The sequence below is a fragment of the Humulus lupulus genome, chromosome 8 (genome assembly GCF_963169125.1).
Source record: "Humulus lupulus chromosome 8, drHumLupu1.1, whole genome shotgun sequence".
NCBI classification, from domain to species: domain Eukaryota; kingdom Viridiplantae; phylum Streptophyta; class Magnoliopsida; order Rosales; family Cannabaceae; genus Humulus; species Humulus lupulus.
The window spans coordinates 25,316,984-25,339,860 of record NC_084800.1 but is presented as its reverse complement, the minus strand read 5'-3'; the positions used below and the strand labels follow the sequence as shown (position 1 = coordinate 25,339,860).

The following is a 22,877-nucleotide window of genomic DNA, read 5'->3' as shown; positions in this document are numbered from 1 at the left end:
CTCCACACTTTTTATACAGAAATATTTGTAATATTATGTTAAATTAACAAAAACAGTTAAAACTAAGAATTTAATATATTTATCCAATTAATTTTTTTATATTTAAAATAATTTTATTATTTTTTTTGAAAGAATTTTACTTTTGCTAAAATATAAGTGTAACAAACACAAAACTTTTGAAAATAAAAGGCTATTACCATTTGTTATCAGTGCCCCCAAAAGGCTATTACCATTTCCTTTAATTGAAAAAAAAAACAGCTCTTAATATAATCCGGGGCTTTAGTTCTCTGATCCGTGCTTGGGATTTGGGTTCTCTCTTTTGAGCACGTAAGATTTTTAAGATTCAGAAGCTTAACTGTGAGAACCATGTCAACCAGTTTCCGCTCGGCGCTCGCCGGACCCACGCCCGATGAAATTTCCCGGAAACCTCCGGAAATGGTCTCTGGAGAACCTTGCAATTCTCCATATCCTTCTTCTTCTTCTTCGTCAATCTCCGACATCACTCAAGCTTTTCATTTCTCTTCTGGAAACCCTAGAATCGAAGAGACCAGGGGCGTCATGCTCCTCTATCGGAACGATGTCGGCCTTCCTGTAAGGTTTTCCTTTTCTTTCTTTACTCTTCAATTACTTGCGAGTTCGTTCTTTCCAAAATAGTACAAAATCGAAGCCTGGGATTTGGGTTGATGATTTATGTGTATATATATATATATATATATATAAAATCATGTAGGTTGAAAGAAAACCCCTGCTTTGTGTTCTTGAAGTGCCAAATCACATGACATATGCAGATTTTTGCCAGTTCTGTGGTTCTTTTATACAACATATTTTGGAAATGCGGATTGTCAGGTTTAACTCTGGACTTTCATTATATGGATTACATGCTTGAACGTTTTCTTGATTAAAACTTTCCTTTGCTTGTGGTTTAGAGCTGATGGTATGGCGGATCGTTATAGCATTTTGATTAGGCTTGATAGTCAAGATTCTACTGATAAATTTTACAAGCACTTCAATGGAAGCCGATTTTCATCTCTAGAGGTGTGTATTATTCGGTTCTGTTATTCCTACATCCACTTACGAGCACATATGCCACGATTACTTGAACTTGGAAACGTTAAACTTATAGTATCGTTATCTTTTGGCTTTTGGTGTCGTGTTTTGAATTTAGGACGAGGTTTGTCGAGTGCTTTTCACGGTGGATGTGCATTACACTGGTTCAGTTGGACATACGCAGGCGTCTCCGGCAAGCTCAGCTGAGCAGCCCACTTGTCCGGTTTGTCTTGGTATGTTTTTCTATTTCTGGTAGTGCTTTTGAAGTGTATCTACTGCTTGTTTGCATTGGAACCTGTTACAGAAATTCACTTGGGAAGAAATGAAGAAATGAATTATAAAATTCAAACATATGTCATACAGCCTAGCATGCATACATCTTTCAGTTTTTTGTAAAGTTTTGTTAGTTCTTTCTTTTATGTTTGTATTCATCTCCTCATGGTATCCTTGTGTTTTATTACAGAGAGATTAGACCAAGACATGAGTGGAATTCTTACAACTATCTGCAATCATTCTTTTCATTGTTCTTGCATTTCAAACTGGACAGATTCTTCTTGTCCGGTAAATGTTTGTTTCATATTTGAGAGTACAAATTAATGGTTTATATATTTCCATTTCCCTTAAATTATTATAATTGATGGCCATATACATATATTTTTAGGTATGCAGATATTGTCAGCAGCAGCCTGAAAAATCAATTTGCAATGTTTGCCAAACTTCTGAGAATCTCTGGATGTGTGTTATATGTGGATTTGTTGGCTGTGGGAGGTAATAGTGTATCCTTTATAGTTTATACTAATATAGTGATAGGACCCAAAACCAGAGAAACCACAAAATAGAGAAATAGTAGACCAAAGATAGGATTTTGTTACTGAACTTAAAAGAAAACACAAGGGAAAAATAATACAGAAAATGATACTCTGTGTATTCGAGAGACCCAGAACTCTCCTAAGAGCCAAAGCTCAATTACAATACAATTCTCACGATCCTCTCATTCATTTCCCTCTCCTATGTATACCACTCTGTATCATCTCAGCCATTACCCATTACTACAGTTAACCACGTACCCCTCTACCTTACCTATATTCTAATAGTTATTCAACCTTACCCCTCACTTTGGGTGCCGTGCCTGTCATATTGTTTCTCTTGATTCTTTTTTTCTTTCTCTTGCTCTCTCTCCTTTTATATATATATATGTATATTCGTGTTTGTTGCAATCGCTCAATTTAAAAATTGTGGCATGTAGGTATAAAGAGGGACATGCCATAAGACATTGGAAAGAAACCCAACACTGTTATTCTCTTGAATTAGAAACTAAACGTGTGTGGGATTATGCGGGAGACAATTACGTTCACCGTCTTATCCAATCGAAAACAGATGGAAAATTAGTTGAACTGAATTCTCATTGTCTTCATGCTAATGATGGGCACGAACTCTGTGAAGGGGTAGATTTTGGATTTACTGAAGCTCTTTTGAACAGTAAAGTTGAAGCTGTAATGCAGTTTTCTTTTATCTTTATGAAATACTTAGCTTCATTTGTTAAGATTTTATTTTATTTATTTATTTTGTAATATGCTTATTCCCCTATAATTCTAAATTTTATCGGCAGATTGTTAATGAATACAATGAACTACTTACCAACCAACTTGAGAACCAAAAACTAGTAAGTTATATCTTTAATTTCATGGGATTTTTTTTTAATATGAACTATGACTTTGCTATTGTTCCTCCTTGGTACTTACCATCACTGACTGATCAATGATGGAGAATTAAGAATATGTTGAATTGCTATGTTATAGGTTTTCCAGTAAAATGCTATGCTCTTTTTTTCTCCTTTTTGGCCATGTGATATAATTTGTTTGAATTGCAGTATTTTGAATCCTTACTGCAAGAAGTCAAAGAAGAAACTGAAAGGGAAATTTCTAGCGCTGTGGAGAAGGCTGTTACCTTAAAACTACAGAAGCTGCAGGCTAAGCTGGATAGATGTCTTAAAGAAAAGAATATTCTTAATGATGTAAGTCATAGCTTCTGGTGCCCAGTGTGATTTGTGGCTTCTTTTAGGGATTCACGGGCATAGTTCTCAATTTGACAATATTGTTTCCAATCTGCTTCTAAAATCTCAGATATACCAAGTAGTAATTTTCACCTGGCTGCAAGATTTTAGTTTCTAATAAATTTTCATGTTGCATGCAGCTTAACGAGAATCTTTTGAAAAATAAGGAGATTTGGAAAGAAAAGATAAATCAAATTGAAGAGAGGTATTGATCTTTCCCTTTTTCTTGAGAGGATATATATAGGCAAATATATATAGCCAAGAGTATGATTGCATAAAATGGCAGTGTTATTTGCTGTGATAACATGAATCCTCTATATGTGTGTTGCCAGGGAGAAAAAGGCTGTGAAAGCGAAGGATGATAAAATCAAGCAATTAGAGGAACAGGTGACAAGATTTTGATGACTTGTTCTTATCTTTTTGTTTGTTAATAATTATAGCTTGGGCTGCTTTTTCTAATGGAACTTCCATCGGCTATTATTTGACTTTTCACAGCTTCAAGATCTGATGGCGTACCTTGAGACAGGGAAGACAATGGAGCCGCTATCAGTGTCTGACTCAGACAAGATCAAGGATGGGACTGTCTTACCAATTTCAATAGAGTCCTCTTCTAAAACTAGAAGAGCGACAAAGGCTAATAAATAATTAATGGTTCCAAATTCTTGTTTAGATGGCTTAATTTGCAAGTAAGCAAATCATAGCTATCTAAAATAGAACAAAAAAAGAAGTGGGAAGTTGCATGTACAGGAACAATTGATGTCTCCTACTGCCGAAATTTTTTGTTACAGGATGATAAATATGATGTAACTTTTGTCCTTGGAGCCTGGCAGTTTCTTTAGGTTGATGATAGATATGCTCTAAATTATGGTAAGTTTCAATTTAATTTTCTACTACCGATATTGTCCTATGTTTTCTCCTTTGCTTCGTTAATTATAATTTTGTCGTTATGGTTTATTTCTTTATTTTTCAAATGATGTGGTATTTTTTCAATTGATCTATTTCGTAATGATATTTCTAAAAAAAAATGGTTTTTTTAATGTTGTTTTTTAAAACAATGTTTTTTAAAAATAGGTCGTTTCTATGGAACGATGTCGTTTTTTTTTTAAATATATCATTTTTTTTTAAAATATGTCGTTTCTATAGAATGATTTTTTCGTTGTTTTTCTGAGAAATTATCGTTTTTTTAATGATGTCGTTTTTCAGGAAATGTGTGTTTTTTTTAATACTACTAATATACTCTCTCCCCAATATTATTTACTTAATCTAATGCTATTTCTAATCCATGCCAAGCATGTTATCTACTTGACATTAAAAAAGAAAAAACTATATGACATTTACTAATAATTTCGATTGCTTTATCTCCATTTATATATTATACATGACAACTTGTAATGCAAATAACGCCATAAATTTGGCATCTTCCTTTGTATAAGAGCTATTCTAGATTCCTAGTTCGTTGTGTAGACACCATTTTATTTAATGTAACATAATTATATATCGAGTGGTAAAATTTTAAAATAACACGTGAACGTGATGATTTGCATTTTTAAATAAAAATAATCAATTTGTCTTTATAGTAGTTGAGATGGTTTAATCAAATGTGCATCTCTAGTAATATTATTTGAGTTAATTGGTTATTATAAACGGTAACATGCAATTATATAATAGTAGATGCTATTATTGATAAAGAAATTATAGAATAGTTCAAATTGTAATATTGTACTACTTTAGGAATATTGACTTAAGCATATAAAGATACGACCATACGGATAAGGACAGAGAAATCTTTCCCTCAAAATGACCTCTGTTGATATGTCCCTGAAAATGATTATTTGATAAAGGTATATATATTGTTTTGAACAGATCTCTCTTGATTTTCTAATCGTATTATTGTATGCCAACTCAATCTTTAATTGCAATACATATAATTATCAGGGCCGGTTTGTACCTTTGCCACACAAATTATTATGTATTATAAAATCAAGATTAAAAATATAAATATATATAAGAGAAATATTCAACTAATACTACCAATATAAAACAATAAAATTTCAAAGTATATCATCACATATCCTCAAAACAAATTTAGGATTGCTATTTGACACCTTAAAATGTCAAACACTACATGAAGTGACACCCTATGATTGGTTAGCGAAATCTTATAATATTTATTAAATTCAAATATGTCATACTCAATATTAAATTGTACCTCATTATGGTGTTAGACACTAGTAGTGTCCTTTAGCAATTCTCAAACGAATCACTCTCTATAATTGGAATTTGATGTAGTTTAGAGTAATTACACTCATATAGCTATGACAATTGTGCGTAATTACACTAGTATGACAATTAAGTATAATTAGACTATGTAATTACAAATTTTAAATAGTATTTATTATATAGTATTTTTTTTTTGTAATTACCAATTATTTTGTCAAACATGTAGTTAAACATGTAGTTATTAGTGTCCCAATAATTACAAGATATAAGAATTACATGGAAACACACCCTAACAAACATCTTGTTCATCATTTTCTCACCCGAACATAATAGAATGAACAATGAACATAATTTTATTAATGACCAAACACAAATCAAACAGTTTGACCTTAATTAAATATTAGTGGTGTCGATTTTTAAAATGCGAGCACAAGTGTACACCGAGCAAAACGCTTGCAAACCCATCAAAAGCAACATCAAAACGGCGGCCAACAACGTAAGAAACTGCCACGACCCAAACACGTAAAGCTTCATGAACTTTCCAAACTTGACCTTCCATCTCCCGTTGTAATACTTGTTCACATCTTCAATGACCTTATCCAAGTAGGGCACTCTCGTCAATCTAATCGACTTGCTCATCCCATTCCATAAGTTAGCCACTTCTTCATCACTCTTCAAACGGTTCATAATGATACCTCTCTCTCTTAGTACCTTAACATCTTCGTCGGTATCAATAATCCCGTTCATTAGCTCAGTGTAACGAGTAAAAACCAACGGCCCAGATGCGTTTGATGCTTCATAAGCCACTAAGTTTCTCAATATAGTCTCGACATTGACGTCTAAACTAACGGCGGGGAGGTAAAGAGTAACTGTATTAACGTCAAAAGTAACGGTTGAGAGGTTACCGTTTGTAGGCAAGAAATGAACACCGGATTCGAACAACTCAGTCACCGAAGGGATAGAGATCTCTTCCATCAATGGTGGCTTATTATTGTTATTAGAACTACTAGAACTCTCTTCTTCTGGTTTGGCTTCTTCTTTGTCTTCATTGAAAAACAAGTACTCAACTGGAGTTTTCAGGAGTCTGAATCCAGGAAGGTTGGATAGGATTGTCCATGGCAGTTTCAAAATCACTTTAATTGGTCTAGAAAAAAATACCCTTTTGAGAAGACGTATTGGACCTCTGTTTAGCTTCGAAACCATCTTCCAAAATATAGAGAGAAGCTTTTTCACCGAGTCTGTATTACCAAAAGAGCTCTCTTTTTCTTGTTCTTGATCCTCGCCAACTTCAATAACTTCGTCTTGTCGTTCGCCTTCCATTGCTGGTGTGATCATGTTGTATAAGAAGTCCAACAAGTGAGCACACTCGGAGAATTTAATAATCTCTGGCGAGTCTTGATGATGTTCCATCATCTTGAAAGGAGAAAGCTCTTTGCAAAATCCCACCAACATGGTTAACAACATGTCATCGGCAACTTCAAGCGACGAAAACTGAAACTCCAATATCTTTCTCAAAAGGAATAATGGGATTTGGTTTTCGAGCATTACTATGTCTCTTAGAATAGAGTTGTGAGCTGACTTTCTCCCTGTACAGTCAACCAAGTGTGACATCCTTGAGGAGAGTCTAGATCGAACCATATTTCCTTCTTTGATAGCGTAAACTTGAAGGAACTCAAGCAAAAATGAGGCATCTATGGCCATCATCCAAGCCAGAGTTTCGCCACTGAAGTCCAAGTACTTGTGGTAACAAGCTCGAATCTTGTGTTCATGATTGATTAAGTGTTGAACAAGATCTTGAAACTTATGACCACTTTGGAGGTGTTTTTGGGCTCTTTTGGCTGAGGATAGCTTGTACCTCTCCATTTCATACAGCTCTGGCCTCCAATAATGGTACGGGCCAATGGCTACTTCTTGTGGTGTGTAGGATTCAGGATCACTAGCCATCAGGATTTTGGGGACATTGAATATAGAGACAGGAACTTCAGCATCATCCTCAAGCTCTTCTTGGAGTGTTCGACTGATTTGGGTAACCCATCTATGCTCATCGAAGTTTGCAGATGATGAGTTTGATTTAGAGGATGTGGAGTGTTGGATTGAAGGCATTATTAATATTATGTTTGATATATATGTTTCAAGGAAAAATAAAGAAAGTGTTTGATGATAAGTTTATATTTGGAGCATTGAGTTGTGATCATGTTAGCTGAATTGTGGGGCGTTTTATTGGCAAGAATATAATAATTTTTTTTTGTCGCAGTAGCAAGAATATAATAATTATTCGTATATGTAACCATCATTTAATAATGAACTTTAATTGGAGTGTGCCTAGTCCTAGCTTATATATATATACATTAAAATATGGTCCAAGCGTTTTTTATGGTTTTAATAGTTTATACCTTTCACATTGTCAGGTTATGGTCTTCCGCTTCAACACAAGGTAATACTTGAAACGCCTACTTAATTAACTCTTCTTTACTTGCTTAGGAAAATAGTTATATAATTGATTAATCAACAAGTTAACAAATTTATGTAAAGATAAATAATATATTGTGATTTAGGTGGAGGTTGACATGTATCAAAGCAAAATAACCTTAACACAAGGATTTGAAACCATATTCCCTTCACTATTCATCACTAATCAATTATATTATCATTGTCATATTCAAGCAAAAAAAATAATCACTGTCATTCATGTTGCCAGAGGAGGGGTCCAATTGGGGCCCAATACTTCTACAAGAAATGGAGATGGGATTTGAACTTTGAAAAAACTATACCTTCCTTACAAAGTGGGATTTTGAATATTATGTAATACCTTCTTTAAAAAAAATTGTTTCTCTACATGGATAAGTGTTAACTAAATTAGCAGACTTACCAAATCGCTTATTTTTTTTCAGTTATGCTCCAAGTGATACTGATACATGCTAAATTATTTTCTAATCAACCATTATTATTATTGTTTTTCAATTTTTCTTCTTTCTACTAAAAATATTATTATTTTGTTATTAAACTACCATCCACCTGCTCACCATGATGAAAATGTTGTAAATTTTAGAGGAATTTACATGAAATATGGGAAAATTTAATAAAATTTGATATATATGGCTTTTTTTTGTGTGTGCATTTTTTATGGCTTTTTTTGTTGTTTTCCTTTTTTATGGGTTTTGTTTTCCCATATTTATCAAAATATTTGTTTTATATCCCATATTTTTTTTGTATAAGCTTATTTATTCTATATGGGCATTTTTGTGAGGGAATTTCTGTCTTTTTTATTTTTTTTATTATTTTGGCAAACATTTTTGTAAGAAAATTTTAATTCAGTAGTTTTTTATTATGCATTTATGTGAATTTTTGTGAGGGCTTTTCAGTCATTTTACGTATTATTATTATTGAAATTTTTTTTTTGTAAGAAAATCAATTCCCATTATGCATGCAGGTACTTGAGTACATATACTCTCTATCACATTTTTATCTGCATCACGTTTTAATTAAACTTAAAGCCTAAAATGAAAATCAATTTGTGATTCCTTTTCCACGTTTCTTTCTTGTACGCCTTTTCCTCCTCTTCTTCTTCTTCTTTTTCTTCTTCTTGCATCGTCATTATTGCAGCAAGCTCCAAGGCAGATGTCAATCTCCGTTGCTCAGGCATGGTCGTGGTATCGTGATGCTCGCGATGCAAAAATCTGGGGAGGTTGGCGAAGGCCAAGGCTAGATCTGGGGCTGGAGCTTATCATATACCCAGAAAGAAGAACTTCACTGAGTACTGGAGACATCTTCAGCTACTGGTTTTGGTTGTTAGTAACATCTAGCTAAGATTAGATTAAATCTATCTGTGGAAAAAATATATGTATATATATATGTATATATTGAACTGAGTAAAAAGAAATGAATTTTAATGGAGGTTTTGTGAAGAGGATGGGGGATAAATTAAATTACTGAAGAATGAGGAGAAGAAAAAATGGCTGAGAGGCTCAAAGCTTAGTAGGAAGATATGGTAACTGGTTACAGCGAGGTTTGAAAAAAAAAATCAAATCTAAAAATAAAACCAATTGCTATGGTACCTGGTTACTTAGTAAAGTGTAAAAACAAAATCAAATCTAAACAAAAGAATCTAAATTAATCGTTATCGTAACTGGTTACTCATAGGTCTAAAAAAAATCAGATATGAATAAAATGAATCAGGCGTCATGGTACCTGGTTATTTAAACAGATTTGGAAAAAAAAAACTGATATGAAAAAAAATAAACTAAATTGATCTTGAAGGTAACTGGTTACAACTAGGTCTGAAAAAAAAAACAGAGACAGTTGCAATGGTAAACGATTACTTAGCCAGTCTTGGAAAAAATATAAGATTCAAACAAAAAATCTAAACTAATCATAATCGTAACTCGTTACAGCGAGGTTTGAAAAAAAAATCAAATCTAAAAAAAATAACCAATTGCTATGGTACCTGGTTACTTAGTCAGGTGTGAAAACAAAATCAAATCTAAATTAATCGCTACTGTAACTGGTTACACCTAGGTCTAAAAAAAATCTGATATGAATAAAATGATTCAGGCGTCATGGTACCTGGTTACTTAAACAGATTTGGAAAAAAAAAACCCAGAAAAATCAAAAGTTTTGTTTGCTTGTTTTTTTATTTCTTGTACTTGTATTCTAAATAAATTTTGTAAACCTATCGATACATTTTTTAAGCAAACGTTCTAGTTCTATTTATTTAAACAATCAATAAACACATAAATATTTATGTTATAACCTTATTTGATGAATGTTTGGCTGCTAAACCTATTGATCTAAATATCACAGAGAAGAACCTTTTGACAACTTTTGCCATTTTCAACCAAAAAAACTAATGAGCTAACCTAACTTTCATATGTTAAAAGTACCCTAAAATATTCAATTACCTAGCTTCTTATACTACCCTAGTCTACACTAAATAATAGCAGTCAACTTTTCTTAAGTACATTTCTTAAATCAAATCAAATATGAAGTCAAGTACCGGTTACTTAAAAAGATTTAGAAAAAAAAAACCAAGAAAAATCAAATATGAAGTCAAGTACCTGGTTACTTAAACAGATTTAGAAAAAAAAAACCCAGAAAAATCAAATATGAAGTTCAAAATCAGATGTGAAAAAGAAGAAAACTAGATTTGAAGAAAGAAAAAGAAGAATAAGAAAGACCAAATAAGAAGAAGAAGAAGAAGAATAAGAAGAAGAAAGAAAGAAGACGAAGAAAAAGAAGAAAGAAAGAAAGAAAGAAGAAGAAGAAAATCAGTTCTTCGTCGTCGGAGGCGGCAGTGGAGGTAGCAACGCCAGAAGAAATCTGAGATGGCCATTGAATTGAGGAAGAAAAAGAAAGAAATGAGAAGAGAGAAGAGAAGAAAAAAAACAAGAAAATTAAGTTTATGGTAATTTATTTACCATATTTTAAACTTTTTTTCTAAAACTTACCATATTTTGTACAATTATTTTTTTTCCCATAAATTTAAAAACTATATATATTTTTCCCATATTTATATTTATGTAAACTTCTCTAAATTTTAACATACTTGTGTTGTATTTTTATATAAGTACTTGCTAAATATCAAAATATGATTTGAGAATTTCTTTTTCTTCCCCTACAAATATGAAATTTTGCATTTGTATACCACATTGCATAACGTTGAAAATGCTTTAATGTACATGTAAATAAACCTAAACCAAATCATCAAAACTACATAATTTCGGTTTTATTAAAAAGCCAACGCCGCATTAAAATTAATTTATTTCTCCTCTCATCATGTCTACTACTCCTCTTACAATATATCAAGAAATGAGAATAGGAATCATACATATTATCTATCTTTTAACACCAAAAAAGGGACAAATGGTTAACCTTCATTTGAATTACATTATTCACTTGTCTAATTCAATAATTCCGGGTAGTTCCTTACAATTTATCAATGAGTAGTCCTAATTATGGAGGATTTTTAACAACTATACAAAATTAACTTTGGTTTAAGTTATGTGTGCGATTACAGACTTGAAAAAATTGACGCTTGTAAGGCTAAAATTATGGGGTATAGTTTGTGTTCAGTAGTAGTATTTTCATTTAACCTAAAAAACCAAATTCTATTTTGTTGGTCTAGAATGAAACATCTAGAATATAAGAAAACATCAAGAGAATTCTTAGCTTCCATAAGGAGCCAAAGGACAATAATAAAAAAGTGTATTGGACTAATGGCAGAGCATATGTAGAGCTTTAGAGCTATGGGTGGGAGGCATGAAGCAGCTGATGTTTCATCTCATGTATTACACATTTAGTCAAATGAAAAACAAAAACATTAAGGCTTTCATAACATTCTTGACATAAGAAATATCTTAGGTTTTCATAACGTTCTTGACATATATAAGAACACCACCTTAAGAAGACAAATCCTAAACAACTATTTTACTACATATATAGTAGTAATGCCGGTAAACCATTCCTACCACAACCTTCTAGACAGTACTCCAAAAGTATATGAACATAATAGCACGATCGTGCAAAAGTCAAGGTCAATACCAGAAAACACATACAAACCCCATCATAGAAGAAGTCCAGGTCTAGTTTTTTAGTTCATCCATTTCACTTCATTCCAGCAAATAGAAACCTTCATCAGCTAAACCCACCAAAAACCACGCAGTAGTAGAACCGACCTGAAGAAGTAAAGGCACCAAGATAAGCAGGGAATTAACTATATCACTGTTGGCAATAATTATAAATATAAGGAACCCTGTAGCTTTAGATATCAATTACAATATACCTCTGCTTTTCTTCTTCAAGCTCCATTTATAGCACCAGCTTAAATCCCTTGGACAAGAAATCATCCCTACTCAAACAAGATAAAATACAGGTGAATTAATATACCAGTCAGAGTCAGCCAGGCCTTATGCTTTCACACAATTATTATTGGACACTATAATAAAGTGAGAATTATAAATACTAACAGAACTTAGCTATTGAAATTTGACAAAGAGCTCCACCAGCAGAAGCATATCAAAATCCCCCCAAAATAGTAATTATGTGTACATTCTTTAACAAAAACGATAGCTTTAGCTACATTAATAAACAACAAAATAAAGCCAAATGAAAAATAACAGAGAGAGGAGAAAAATCAGAAGTATTACCGCTTCTTCCCGCTTGGTTGCTGCTTCTCCTTCTCCTTGTTTTTCTTGTTCCCGTCCTCCTCTGCCTTCTTCCCAGAGTTGGGCTCATCAACTCCAATGAGGCTTCTCACACTCGCGATCTTTTGAAAACTCTTAGGATAGATAGTTCTTCACACTCTTAGCCTCCTTCTTTTCCAGATCATAGAGCATAGGCTTCTCATCGTCCTGGTCAAAAAGAACCTGATGGGCTCTCTTCAAATACCACAGTAAACAGCTTAGTCCACGACTCCTTATCCCCATATTCCTTCATAACCCAGAAGCAAACATAGTCCGCTTTCTCACTATGATTTCCGAATTTTACTACATCACAAAGCCACCCGCCCATATCCGTTATACTCGAGTAATAGGATTTACCCTCAGTATTTCTGTTAGCAATTGATTACCACTTATTTGAATAAAAGCACATAACTAGAATTGGTTGTTAGTTGTTAGTTTTCTGTATTATCATATTTCTGTTACGTTGTTTTTTAGTTGGTTGCAGGGTTGATTATTCTAACTAATCTCTTCTTTCTAAGATGTAATAATATATTTATAAATACAATTAATACAAACACCTGTATTGCTAACTAATCATGGGATATACCCATATAGCATTTGTCACTTTACAGTGGCAGCAACCCTCAGCAAAGTAGCAAAGTACGTTCCTTTCAAAGATAAAAATAAGTGAAAATTACATTTTTATATGGGTTTTTTGATTAAGTTTTAAAAAATACGGTTTTTTTTTTACCAGTATTATTTGATTGCTATTTAAAACTTGTATTCCCCCTCTATGAGATTTTTTTCTCATATTATTTTTAAAAAATCATTATTATCTCATATTTTTGTAAAAAATTATTGTTATGCTACATTTTTTTCTCATAATCTGATATTTTTTTTAATTAAATTTGTCCATGCAAACCAAAAAAAAGTTTAATTACTATATTTTTGTGTGTTAATAGCTAAAAAACCATATTTATATAAAATTCTCTAAAAATAATAATAAAAGCAAAGTACATTGGGCCTGGCCTCGGCCCATGCCCAGACTAAGTTTGGTGATGATGTCGTTTTCTTGTGAAGTTGCGTTTTCTAGTGAAGATATGGTTTTGTAGAAATTATGTCGTTTCTTAGAAATAGTGTCGTATTTTAAAAGAGTGTCGTTTCGAGAGGTTATGTTGTCTCTCTATCTTCTTTTTTTTTTTTTTTAAAAAAAAGATGTCGTGTTCTTTAAAAAAAATGAAAAATAGTACCAAATTGATATATGCTATTTCTAAGCGAAGCCAAGCAGGATATCTAGTATAGAAGTACTAGCTATATATGTCAATATCGAATGCTTTATGCCCAATTTAAAATCCGTAGGGATGTATATTATCACTTGGTAAGCTCTGTACACGTTTGTTATTAGAAATTGTTTTGGTTCAAAATCAATTCCTGAGATGTTCAAAGGATTCAGTTATTCCCTGATTACTTTGATATTGTTCCAAGCAACAGTTAATGGCTAGAAGAATAACCTTCATTAGTTACAGTTATAATATAGTTTTGCATTGTTTTCATGCTCGATCGATGCTAGGTTTCAATCATTGGGAATTCAAAACATCCGAATTTGAGTCAACTACAACAACTGGTATCAAGCTTAGATACACTGACAGAATTAGGAGAACATGGGTGGTCATGGCCTCCTAACCTTTTTTTCTATATTTTTTAACAATGTATTTTTGATAAAAAAAAATTATTATAAATATATTTAAAAATGTATATTGGCCTTCATAAAATAAAAAAATATATTTGCTTCCTCTATGTTTTATTCGGTCACTGCTTAGATAGATTTGAACTTGGTGATATTCTAATGCACAAAGAATAATGTTTTGTATATTCTCACTTTGGTAAGCTCTGTACATGTTTGTTATTAGAATTGTACATTTTTTTGGATGCTACAAGTTTATTTTATTTACATGTTTTGGCCCTCTTATTATAAAATGTGTTTGGGGAAATAGATAGTGTTTTGAGATCTAGAAAGCAATACTTTATGGATTTTTGACATAAAGCAATATTCTTGTGATCGAGAATATCACTTGATAGTACTACTATTATTATTATTTTCTTTTGTCAGAAGAAAAGAGTATTATCGAACAAGAAGCAAGAGAAATCAATATTAAAGGTTAGAAGGTGATTTACTACCTAAGAATCTAGATTATTAAAGAAGTAAAACAAGATTTAAAGAAATAACAACGAGCAAGTTAAAGAATCACACCAAGTAATTTTTACAAGGTTCACCACTACACAAAGTAATGACTAATCATTGGGACCTAGTCCAGAAAAAGAATTCCACTAAGATATAAAATGCAAGTTCTATAAAGTATCTCTGATTTTACAACCAAAACAGTAAATCATCTATACTTGTCTCTCTTGCATTTCCAGAGGCCACATGACTTCGAGCTCGTACGCGTGTCAGGCTCGGACACCCTGATCCAAGGTCATCCCTGAGAACAGATGCACCTCGGGGCCTACCTATCGAGCTCGTGAGGATTCCGAGGCTACCATCTTCGAAGTCGTCTCTGCTTCGCAGGCTCGATGTTTAGATTTCGAACATATTCCAGACTTTACGAGTTCATTCATTATGAATCCAGCTTTCGAGGTCACAATTCTCATGGCTCGAAATTTGGGTATAACATCTTGCCCCCTCAAAAGTATTTGTTCGAATCCTATGAGAAGGAAACTTTTGAACTACTTTCCTCGGGAACCGTACCGTCACATACTTGAGAATGGACACGTGTCAGTTGGGTATTGCCCATTCAGGGTACTCAAGTACCTTGGAAATCTGCCCACAATCATTCGTCTACCACCTTTCTGGTACCATCACATCAGTAATCCCTATCCGTTGGATCTTGCAAGGATTTTATTCAATGCTCTAGATTAATCCCCTTTTACCGTCTATATATAAGACCCCATTCATCGTCTTCCTTCTATTTTTCGTTCATCAGAGGAAAGAACAAAAACAAAACCTGAAACTCTCCCTGGGAACTTCTCGCTTGTGCATGTTTTCTCAGCCGAAGAAACAGAGGACCGTCAGTCTGTTCGAGACCATGAGAACATACCTGCAGCCTCTCCTTCAGTCGACAATTTTTTTGCAATCGCCTTCATTGTGTAAGTATCTGATATGTATATATATTTTTATCAGTTTCCGGCTTTGCTGTTTTTGTTCTTGGGAACACACTAGTTCATTTTGCAGTTTGATATTCTAGGATGCTTCGACCAATAAGTATTTAGATTTAGGTTTTCCCATTACTGGTTCTAAATCCAATTTATATGTAGAACAAACCCAAACATGGTCTCTTTTTTCTGGGTTTTCAAAATTCAAAAGACGTATCTTGCACACCAAGATATTTGGGTACAAAATCTTGGTTTTAGAGAATGCACGATATCCAATGTTACATTTTTTGAATAACCGCCACATTTTTTCCCTGATATTTCGGGATTCTCAAAAAGTTATGTCCACTCTCCTCCTTTTTCCTATAGAATACACGTTCTGACTCTTTAATAGGGTCTTAATATCGAGTTCGTTTTGTTCTAAAACTCCGAGCTTGTCCTGTCAAGCTCGTAATTCTTGGACCTTGCATGCATGGCCCTCACCATTTTTTCTTTCTCGCTAGATGTCACAGAATCTGGAAAGACGATGGGGGTCGTTGTTGGCAATCCCTTACTCGCCCAAAACCCCGAGCCCGGAGTCACTGTTTGCTCGGAATCAATGTCTGATTCACGAGTACGATCTCGAGCGCGAGCAGGAGGATATTCGAGCTCATTATCGCCGCCAAATTGACGAGGTCATAAAGAAGAAGAGGAGAACTCTTCGGGAGGCCCTTTATCTAGAGTCCAATTCTGGGCCTAGGCCGATCCCCCTCGACTCCTCACTAAAGGTCACCATCGCGTATTGTCTAGGGGAACTCCAATTTTCATTGATGGGGGAGCCTTCTTCCTCGCAGCCGAGGAGAGAATTCTTTGAGGCCGAGCACTACTGGAGCTCAGTCACCTCAATAATTCAGGTAACTGACATTCTGGCCTTACATGGTCTTAGGCTGTCAAGCTCCTTGAGATGTCGAGCTCCAACCTCTAGTGAATGAAGCTGCCATGCTCCAGGGACTAGAAACCCTGGCAGTAGGCTGAGGTACGCGGCATAGAGCCAGGAACACATGAAGGCAGGAGCGCTACTGCCTTTGAAGTCTTTCTTCAAGGACTTCACGGACTTTGTTGGGTTGGCCCCGTTCCAGCTCAACACCAATTCTTACAGGGTCCTGTCTTCCCTGAGGTCGTTATACCACGAGCTGAAGTGGAAAGGACCTTCACCACAGGAGATTTTATATCTCTTTTGTCTGAAAAGTAACCCCTCCCAAGCTCGGGGAGGAGACGGCTTCTACTATCTCTCGAGCTATCCCAAAGAAAAAAAAGTCTTTGAGGATCTTCCTAATCATCAGCCAGACTTTAAGAAAGCCTTCTTCTGGACAGATGGCTTGTCCCCATCTCGATGTTACTCATTCAGACGGATTCATAAGTATTCCAGCTTTCTTTATATCTGTGCTCGGGCTTCGGTTTGTAGGTCTGTACTTAGTTAAAATGTGTCTTGTTTTCCAGCCAATTTTCACCGTCCTACCCCCAACGTCACGATGAAGGAGCATAGAGAGACCCTGCTCCAACTCCCTTACGGTCGGAGGTCTCTCTCGTACCTCTTACACGAGAGTAAGCTCCGAGCTTGTGGGCTTTTGGAAGATGGCCAGTTCACCTCGGACTGGTCCAACAAGAAATATGATCATTGGGAGCAGGTGCCTCTGCCCACAGGCATCCTCCCCCCGAGGAGAGAGGTGAGGCCTCCACCTCCAGCTCGCCGAAGGAGTCCACCATCGGGGAATGAGGCTAATGATGAAGCCTCGAGCTCAGACTCGGATGAAGAAGGTAAAGTCATCCTTAGCTCAAGAATGTGGTCTCCCACCTTATTGAAACATAAACCCGATAAGTTAGTTTTATGTCCGGACGATAGAGACCACTTCTACATATGGACTTGGGTAGATGACCGAGTTCATAGGTTTGATAGTTGGCTCGGGAAATATGACACCATGTACAGTCTGAACAAGGTGTGGGACGGGGTAGCCGTCCAATATGGGACCAATGATTATAGGGATTTCGAGGTTGACGTCCACCTATAGGGAAGGTACTCCCCCCGCCTCTTCTGAAGATGGGGGAATCTCATGGTCCCCGAGCTCGAGCTCGGGGGAGAGTTCCAGTTAGGTTCCTTCTATCATTGCTTTGTATATCTGTGCGATATTGAATCACTTTATATACTATTCCCTCTTTTTGTTATGATTCACCTTGTGTCGTGACTTGTGCAGTCAAGATGGATTCCGACCTTGACAACATCATCGAAAGCGGTGGTGCCAAGAGGAGCAAGCGTCCCAGGGCGGGGTCGCGAAAGGTGGATCAGCCCACCAAAGTCCCCAGGAGGTCCGAAAAAACACCTCCTCCCCCAACTCCGCTTGTTACCAGTTCCATCATGGCGCCGTCTTCGCAGGTCGGTGCCTCCACCGTGGCACCGACTTCGCAGGTCGATGTCCCTATCATAGCCGGGCCCCAACTTCCTGTAGCGGTTCGGCCGACACTCGGTCCACCTCCTAGAAAGCCTTCTGCTTCTCGAACTCAGAAGCTGTCAGTTTCTACTCACAAGGAGGAGTATGTAATTGACAACGCAGCTGGGTCCCATGGGTCTACGCTGGGCTCGGATGTTATGTCATGAATCAGCCAGAGCTTTAGCAGTCTCGAAGCTCCTCAATGGCAATACTTGAACAATGCCCGAGACTACACTGCCCTCTATGAGAAGAGTATCGAGCTCGCTGCCGCGGTAAGTTTTCTTCTACTTCTTAGTTATATTTACACAGTCTTGGCGTTAATGACGGTTTTTTCTTTTGCCAGTCTCTTGCCTTTACTGCCCAGCTCAACTACAGGTTGAATAACGAGATCCACTCGAGTAAGTCTTATGCTCAGGAGGCAAAGGATCTTCAACTTAAGGCGAGTGACGACCTGAAGGCAGCAAATGAAAAGCTTGAGGCAGGAGCCGAGGAGCTTAAGGCCAAAGCGTCCGAGCTTGAGAGGCTGAATACTAGGCTCATGGAGCTCGAGAAAGAGAATGCCAGGCTCGCGGAGCTTGAGAAGGAGAACACTCGGCTCCAAGAGGCTAACAAAAAGCTCAAAGAAGATCAGGCCGCTACCTTTGATATAATTGAGGGCGAGAAGGCTCGTCTCCTTGCTGAATATAAGGAGAAGAAGGACCAGGCGGTTGACTCAGCCATGTACAGAATGTGGGCCAATAACGAAGACCTGGATACCAGCTTCTTAGGTCCTCTGGAGGCGAAGCTTCTGGATAAGTGGAATGCTCGGCTCGAGGCGGAAGAGGCTGCTCGGGAGGCCGCCTCCGAAGGTGCTCAGGAGGATAGTCATGCTATTCGTCCTGAGGGGTCCAGTGCTACTGATGCTGAGAAGGCCAAGGAGACTCCTCCTTCTTGAATCTGATCTCGGGGAAATCTTATCATGGGGCTGCGTCCCCTTATTTTTGTAATTGTTTTAATTTATGCCCGTAGGGCTGATACAATTTCTTTTTATATTGATATATATATATGCTTTACATTTCTTGGTTCGAAATATTTTGCATATTTATATTAATGAATCGTTTATGTTTATTTATTCATACAAACATAGTTTGGATTTTAGGCTCGAAACCCAATGCATTCGTGCATCGTTTGCTCGAATTATCCACTTCCGATCACGTTATTTATCAAGGTCGGATATTACTTTAACCATGAACCCGAAAGCACTTGTATGGTATGTAATGTGAATGGTTTAGTTATATCTTATTGCTTAGTTACTTTTTCTTGTCCTCGGTTATTTCTCCGAGGTTATGAGTTTGAGACAATTTTCCTTTAAGATATTCCAGCCTCGATCTCGACTTATCTCAAAGTGGGTTTAAGTACCAACTTATCGTCGATTAGTTCTAGTTGGTTTGCTCCAAACCTGTTAAGTTCGTACATTTGGTTAAATCCAAACGTTATCTTTTGATAATTTGGTTGTCCAAACTATCTAAGCTCGCATATCTGGTTACATCCAAATACTTTTATGCTTTTGAAAATTCAGTTATGTCCAAACTATCTAAGCTCGCGTATTTGGTTATATCCAAATACTTTTATGCTTTTCGTGCATGTTATTTTATTTTTTAAGCTAATGGTATATATACCCATGATGCCCCCTTAATATCCTATGAGTGTGACCATAGGTTATTAAATTAAGAGAGATTGCAAAAATAAAAAGAGATAACATATTGAATGAAATAGATCTTTATTTGATGAAATTCAGAAGCAGACAAACTAATACAGATAGAAAATCATGGCTATAGGCAACACTTTTCCTATACTATTGGTAGTAAGGTCTTAGGTGTTCGCCATTCCATGCTCGCGGTACCAGGCTCCCATCCAATCTTGCTAGCTTGTAAACACCGGGCCGGATGACTGACTCTATCTGGTATGGTCCTTCCCAATTCGGCCCGAGCACACCAGCTGCCGGATCTCGTGTTGCCAAAAATACGCGTCTCAACACCAGATCTCCTATTCCAAACTTTCGATCTCGAACCCTCTTGTTGAAATACCTGGTAGCTCGTTGCTGGTAGGCAGCGTTTCTCAGTTAAGCCTCTTCTCTGTTTTCTTCAATCAAGTCTAAGGTTTCCTCGAGATGAGTGTGGTTTGAATTTTGGTAGTAAATCTGAGTTCGGACTGTTGGGATTTCGACCTCAATAGGCAACATTGCCTCGCAACCGTATGCCAAAGAGAACGGGGTATGACCCGTTGAAGTTCGCGCAGTGGTTCTATATCCCCATAAGACTTGGGGCAATTCTTCGGGCCATCGTCCCTTCGCCTCCTCCAACTTTTTCTTTAGAGAACTCTTGAGAGTTTTGTTCACAGCCTCGACCTGGCCATTCGCCTGAGGATGAGCTACTGACGAGAAACTCTTTATTATGCCGTTCTTTTCACAAAAGTTGGTGAACAAGTCGCAATCGAACTGGGTTCCGTTTTCGGATACAATCTTTCTCGGCACCCCGTATCGGCATACGATGTTTTTTACCACGAAATCAAGGATCTTTTTTGAAGTTATCGTTGCCATTGGTTCAGCCTCCGTCCACTTCGTGAAGTAATCCACGGTGACTACAGCATATTTTACTCCGCCTTTGCCAGTTGGGAGTGTAATGACCCACTAATCTAGACTATTTGGACCATTAACGAAACTATACATAAAACTTACATTTTTACGAAAATACCATAATTTATTGAGTAACTTGCAAAATAAGAGTTATTTACAAAGTAAATACCAAAACGGATATGGGATCCCATTGTCTTTAAAACAAAAACATACTTTAAAATAATAAGACATTACATAATTAGTGCGGAAAATACATGTAAAAAGACATAAAACCGAAACTACATCCTCGAATCGAATAACGCTCGGCCCCTTGACTCCATTCACCATCGATACACATCCTCCAAGCGTCACGAATCTTACCGCCTCTAAAGCTTATTTTCCTGCACATAAACAGAAAGGAGTGAGCCTAATGCCCAGCAAGGAAAATCTAACACAAAGTCATATACATAATTTCATAAGAAAACATAAAGACTTAACATAATACATATAACATACACTTATTATAATGGCCATTATTACTTGGGGTCCCATAGACTAAACAAGCATATGCCCATGGGATTAGTGGGGTCCTACTAGCTAAGTAGGTCATATGTCCATAACCCATTTGGGGTCTTGTTAGCCATATGGGTCATATGCCCAAGCCTACAAACATACATACATATCATAACACATTTAATAGCATAAAACATATAGATAACATAAGCACATAACATATTGATTCTAGCCTATTTTCCTCACCAAAGTTACCGGGATATAATGGACTGAGTTGGGACTTTTGGAACACTCCTAAAACCATGATGAACAAGAGTGAGTTGAAAGAAGAAGAAGAAGAAATGAAAAGGATGGAAAGACTAAACCATAAAAAACATACTTACCGACTTATATGCTTAAGAACTTGGATTCCCTAACCAAAATAAGAATGAGGTTAGGGGACTGAGTAGAAGGTTTTGAGAAAGGAAATAACATGAAATGAATGAAGTAGAGTTTCGGGTTTACCTCAAAGATTTGCAAGATCAATCTAACCTCCACCGAAATACTATAGAACTCCCTTCCCAAAGTGTTTGATAAGCTTATGATGTTTAAGCTTATAGTTTTTCCCCAAACCAGGTGTTTACACTCTCACACTCACTTAACACTAGCAGCTTCTGAACTTAGAGCAAATGGTGAATAATGGCTGGGTACTAGGTCCTATTTATAAAGTTTGGGAATGAAAATATCTTGATTTTACTTGAATAAAAATAATGGCTTTTTAGGTGAAAATCATTTGAATAATCGTTCAGCAGAGGCTGAAGACTCGTTCAAAAGATGCTGGACTGTTGAAGGAGTTTGAATGGCTGAAAGGAAATGAATTCAAAAGAGTTTGAATTCATGCTGAAGGAGGCGATATATCGCCCCCTGTAGGCGATATATCGCCTGGGCCAGTATGCCCGAGGCGACCGTGCATCGTCTCGTGTTTTCCGTATCTACGTGCTGCGATATATCGCCCCCTATAGCTGCGATATATCGGCACACGCTGAATATTTAAACACGAAATTACACATTTTTAGCTAAGTTTGAATGGAGTAAACAGCCTTGACTAAGCCTTCAACGTATTCAAAGCTGCTGACTGACCCTATATCATTCAAACTTTACCCTTATTTAATTTAATCCTCCAAAATACTTAATCCTTAATTACCATTCAAAACATGTGCTTAAAATCATATTGGTTGATGTCTAAACCTTATAATATAATAAATATAATCCTTAATATCAGTTACATTAATCAAACCTTAGGTTATACTTAATATTCTTAAACTATAGGTTAAACTTAGAAAATCTATAAGTACTACTACGAGTGTCCAAATAATTTCCGGTCTGAACCAAAAATCCAAGGTAACAAAGATAACACTAAACATACTATAATACTACTAACCATTTAGCTAAGTAAAGTTCTTGGACTCTACAATTCTCCCCTACTAAAAAGAATTTCGTCCTCGAAATTTACTTACCAAATAACTCCGGATACCGGCTCTGCATGTCCTCTTCCAACTCCCACGTTGCCTCGCGTTCAGAACTATTGCTCCATAGGACTTTAACTATAGGAAAGCTCTTGGACCGTAACTGCTTCATCCCTCTATCTAGGATGCTAACCGGTCGTTCCTCGTAACTTAAGTCTTTCTGGAGCGCTATGGTAT

General features: G+C 36.1%; 2 protein-coding genes across 3 annotated transcripts; one reads left to right on the top strand and one right to left on the bottom strand.

Moving 5' to 3' along the window:
• The first annotated feature begins 232 nt into the window (after positions 1-232).
• On the top strand, positions 233-4,007 carry LOC133796445 (BRAP2 RING ZnF UBP domain-containing protein 2-like). 2 transcript variants are annotated; one of them, XM_062233954.1, is made up of 12 exons: positions 233-591; positions 731-846; positions 927-1,035; positions 1,166-1,280; positions 1,511-1,608; positions 1,709-1,815; positions 2,294-2,540; positions 2,657-2,710; positions 2,918-3,061; positions 3,241-3,305; positions 3,433-3,487; positions 3,596-4,007. In XM_062233954.1, the coding sequence occupies exons 1-12, from the start codon at positions 367-369 to the stop codon at positions 3,743-3,745; spliced, it is 1,485 nt and encodes a 494-aa protein (XP_062089938.1). In that variant the 5' UTR covers positions 233-366; the 3' UTR covers positions 3,746-4,007. The 2 variants fall into 2 exon arrangements, with proteins under 2 accessions (XP_062089938.1, XP_062089939.1); XM_062233955.1 differs by having other exon boundaries at positions 463-596.
• Positions 4,008-5,645: 1,638 nt separating this feature from the next.
• On the bottom strand, positions 5,646-7,423 carry LOC133793602 (putative UPF0481 protein At3g02645). Its single transcript, XM_062230914.1, has one exon. The coding sequence runs from the start codon at positions 7,421-7,423 to the stop codon at positions 5,714-5,716; it is 1,710 nt and encodes a 569-aa protein (XP_062086898.1). The 3' UTR covers positions 5,646-5,713.
• Positions 7,424-22,877: the final 15,454 nt, after the last annotated feature.

Bases quoted from the DNA above. Each gene is read 5' to 3' on its own strand.
- LOC133796445 (XM_062233954.1), top strand. From the start codon at position 367: ATGTCAACCAGTTTCCGCTCGGCGCTCGCCGGACCCACGCCCGATGAA. The intron at 1,281-1,510 runs GTATGTTTTTCT...GTTTTATTACAG, and splicing joins CACTTGTCCGGTTTGTCTTG to AGAGATTAGACCAAGACATG. The intron at 2,711-2,917 runs GTAAGTTATATC...TTTGAATTGCAG, and splicing joins AACTTGAGAACCAAAAACTA to TATTTTGAATCCTTACTGCA.
- LOC133793602 (XM_062230914.1), bottom strand. From the start codon at position 7,423: ATGCCTTCAATCCAACACTCCACATCCTCTAAATCAAACTCATCATCT.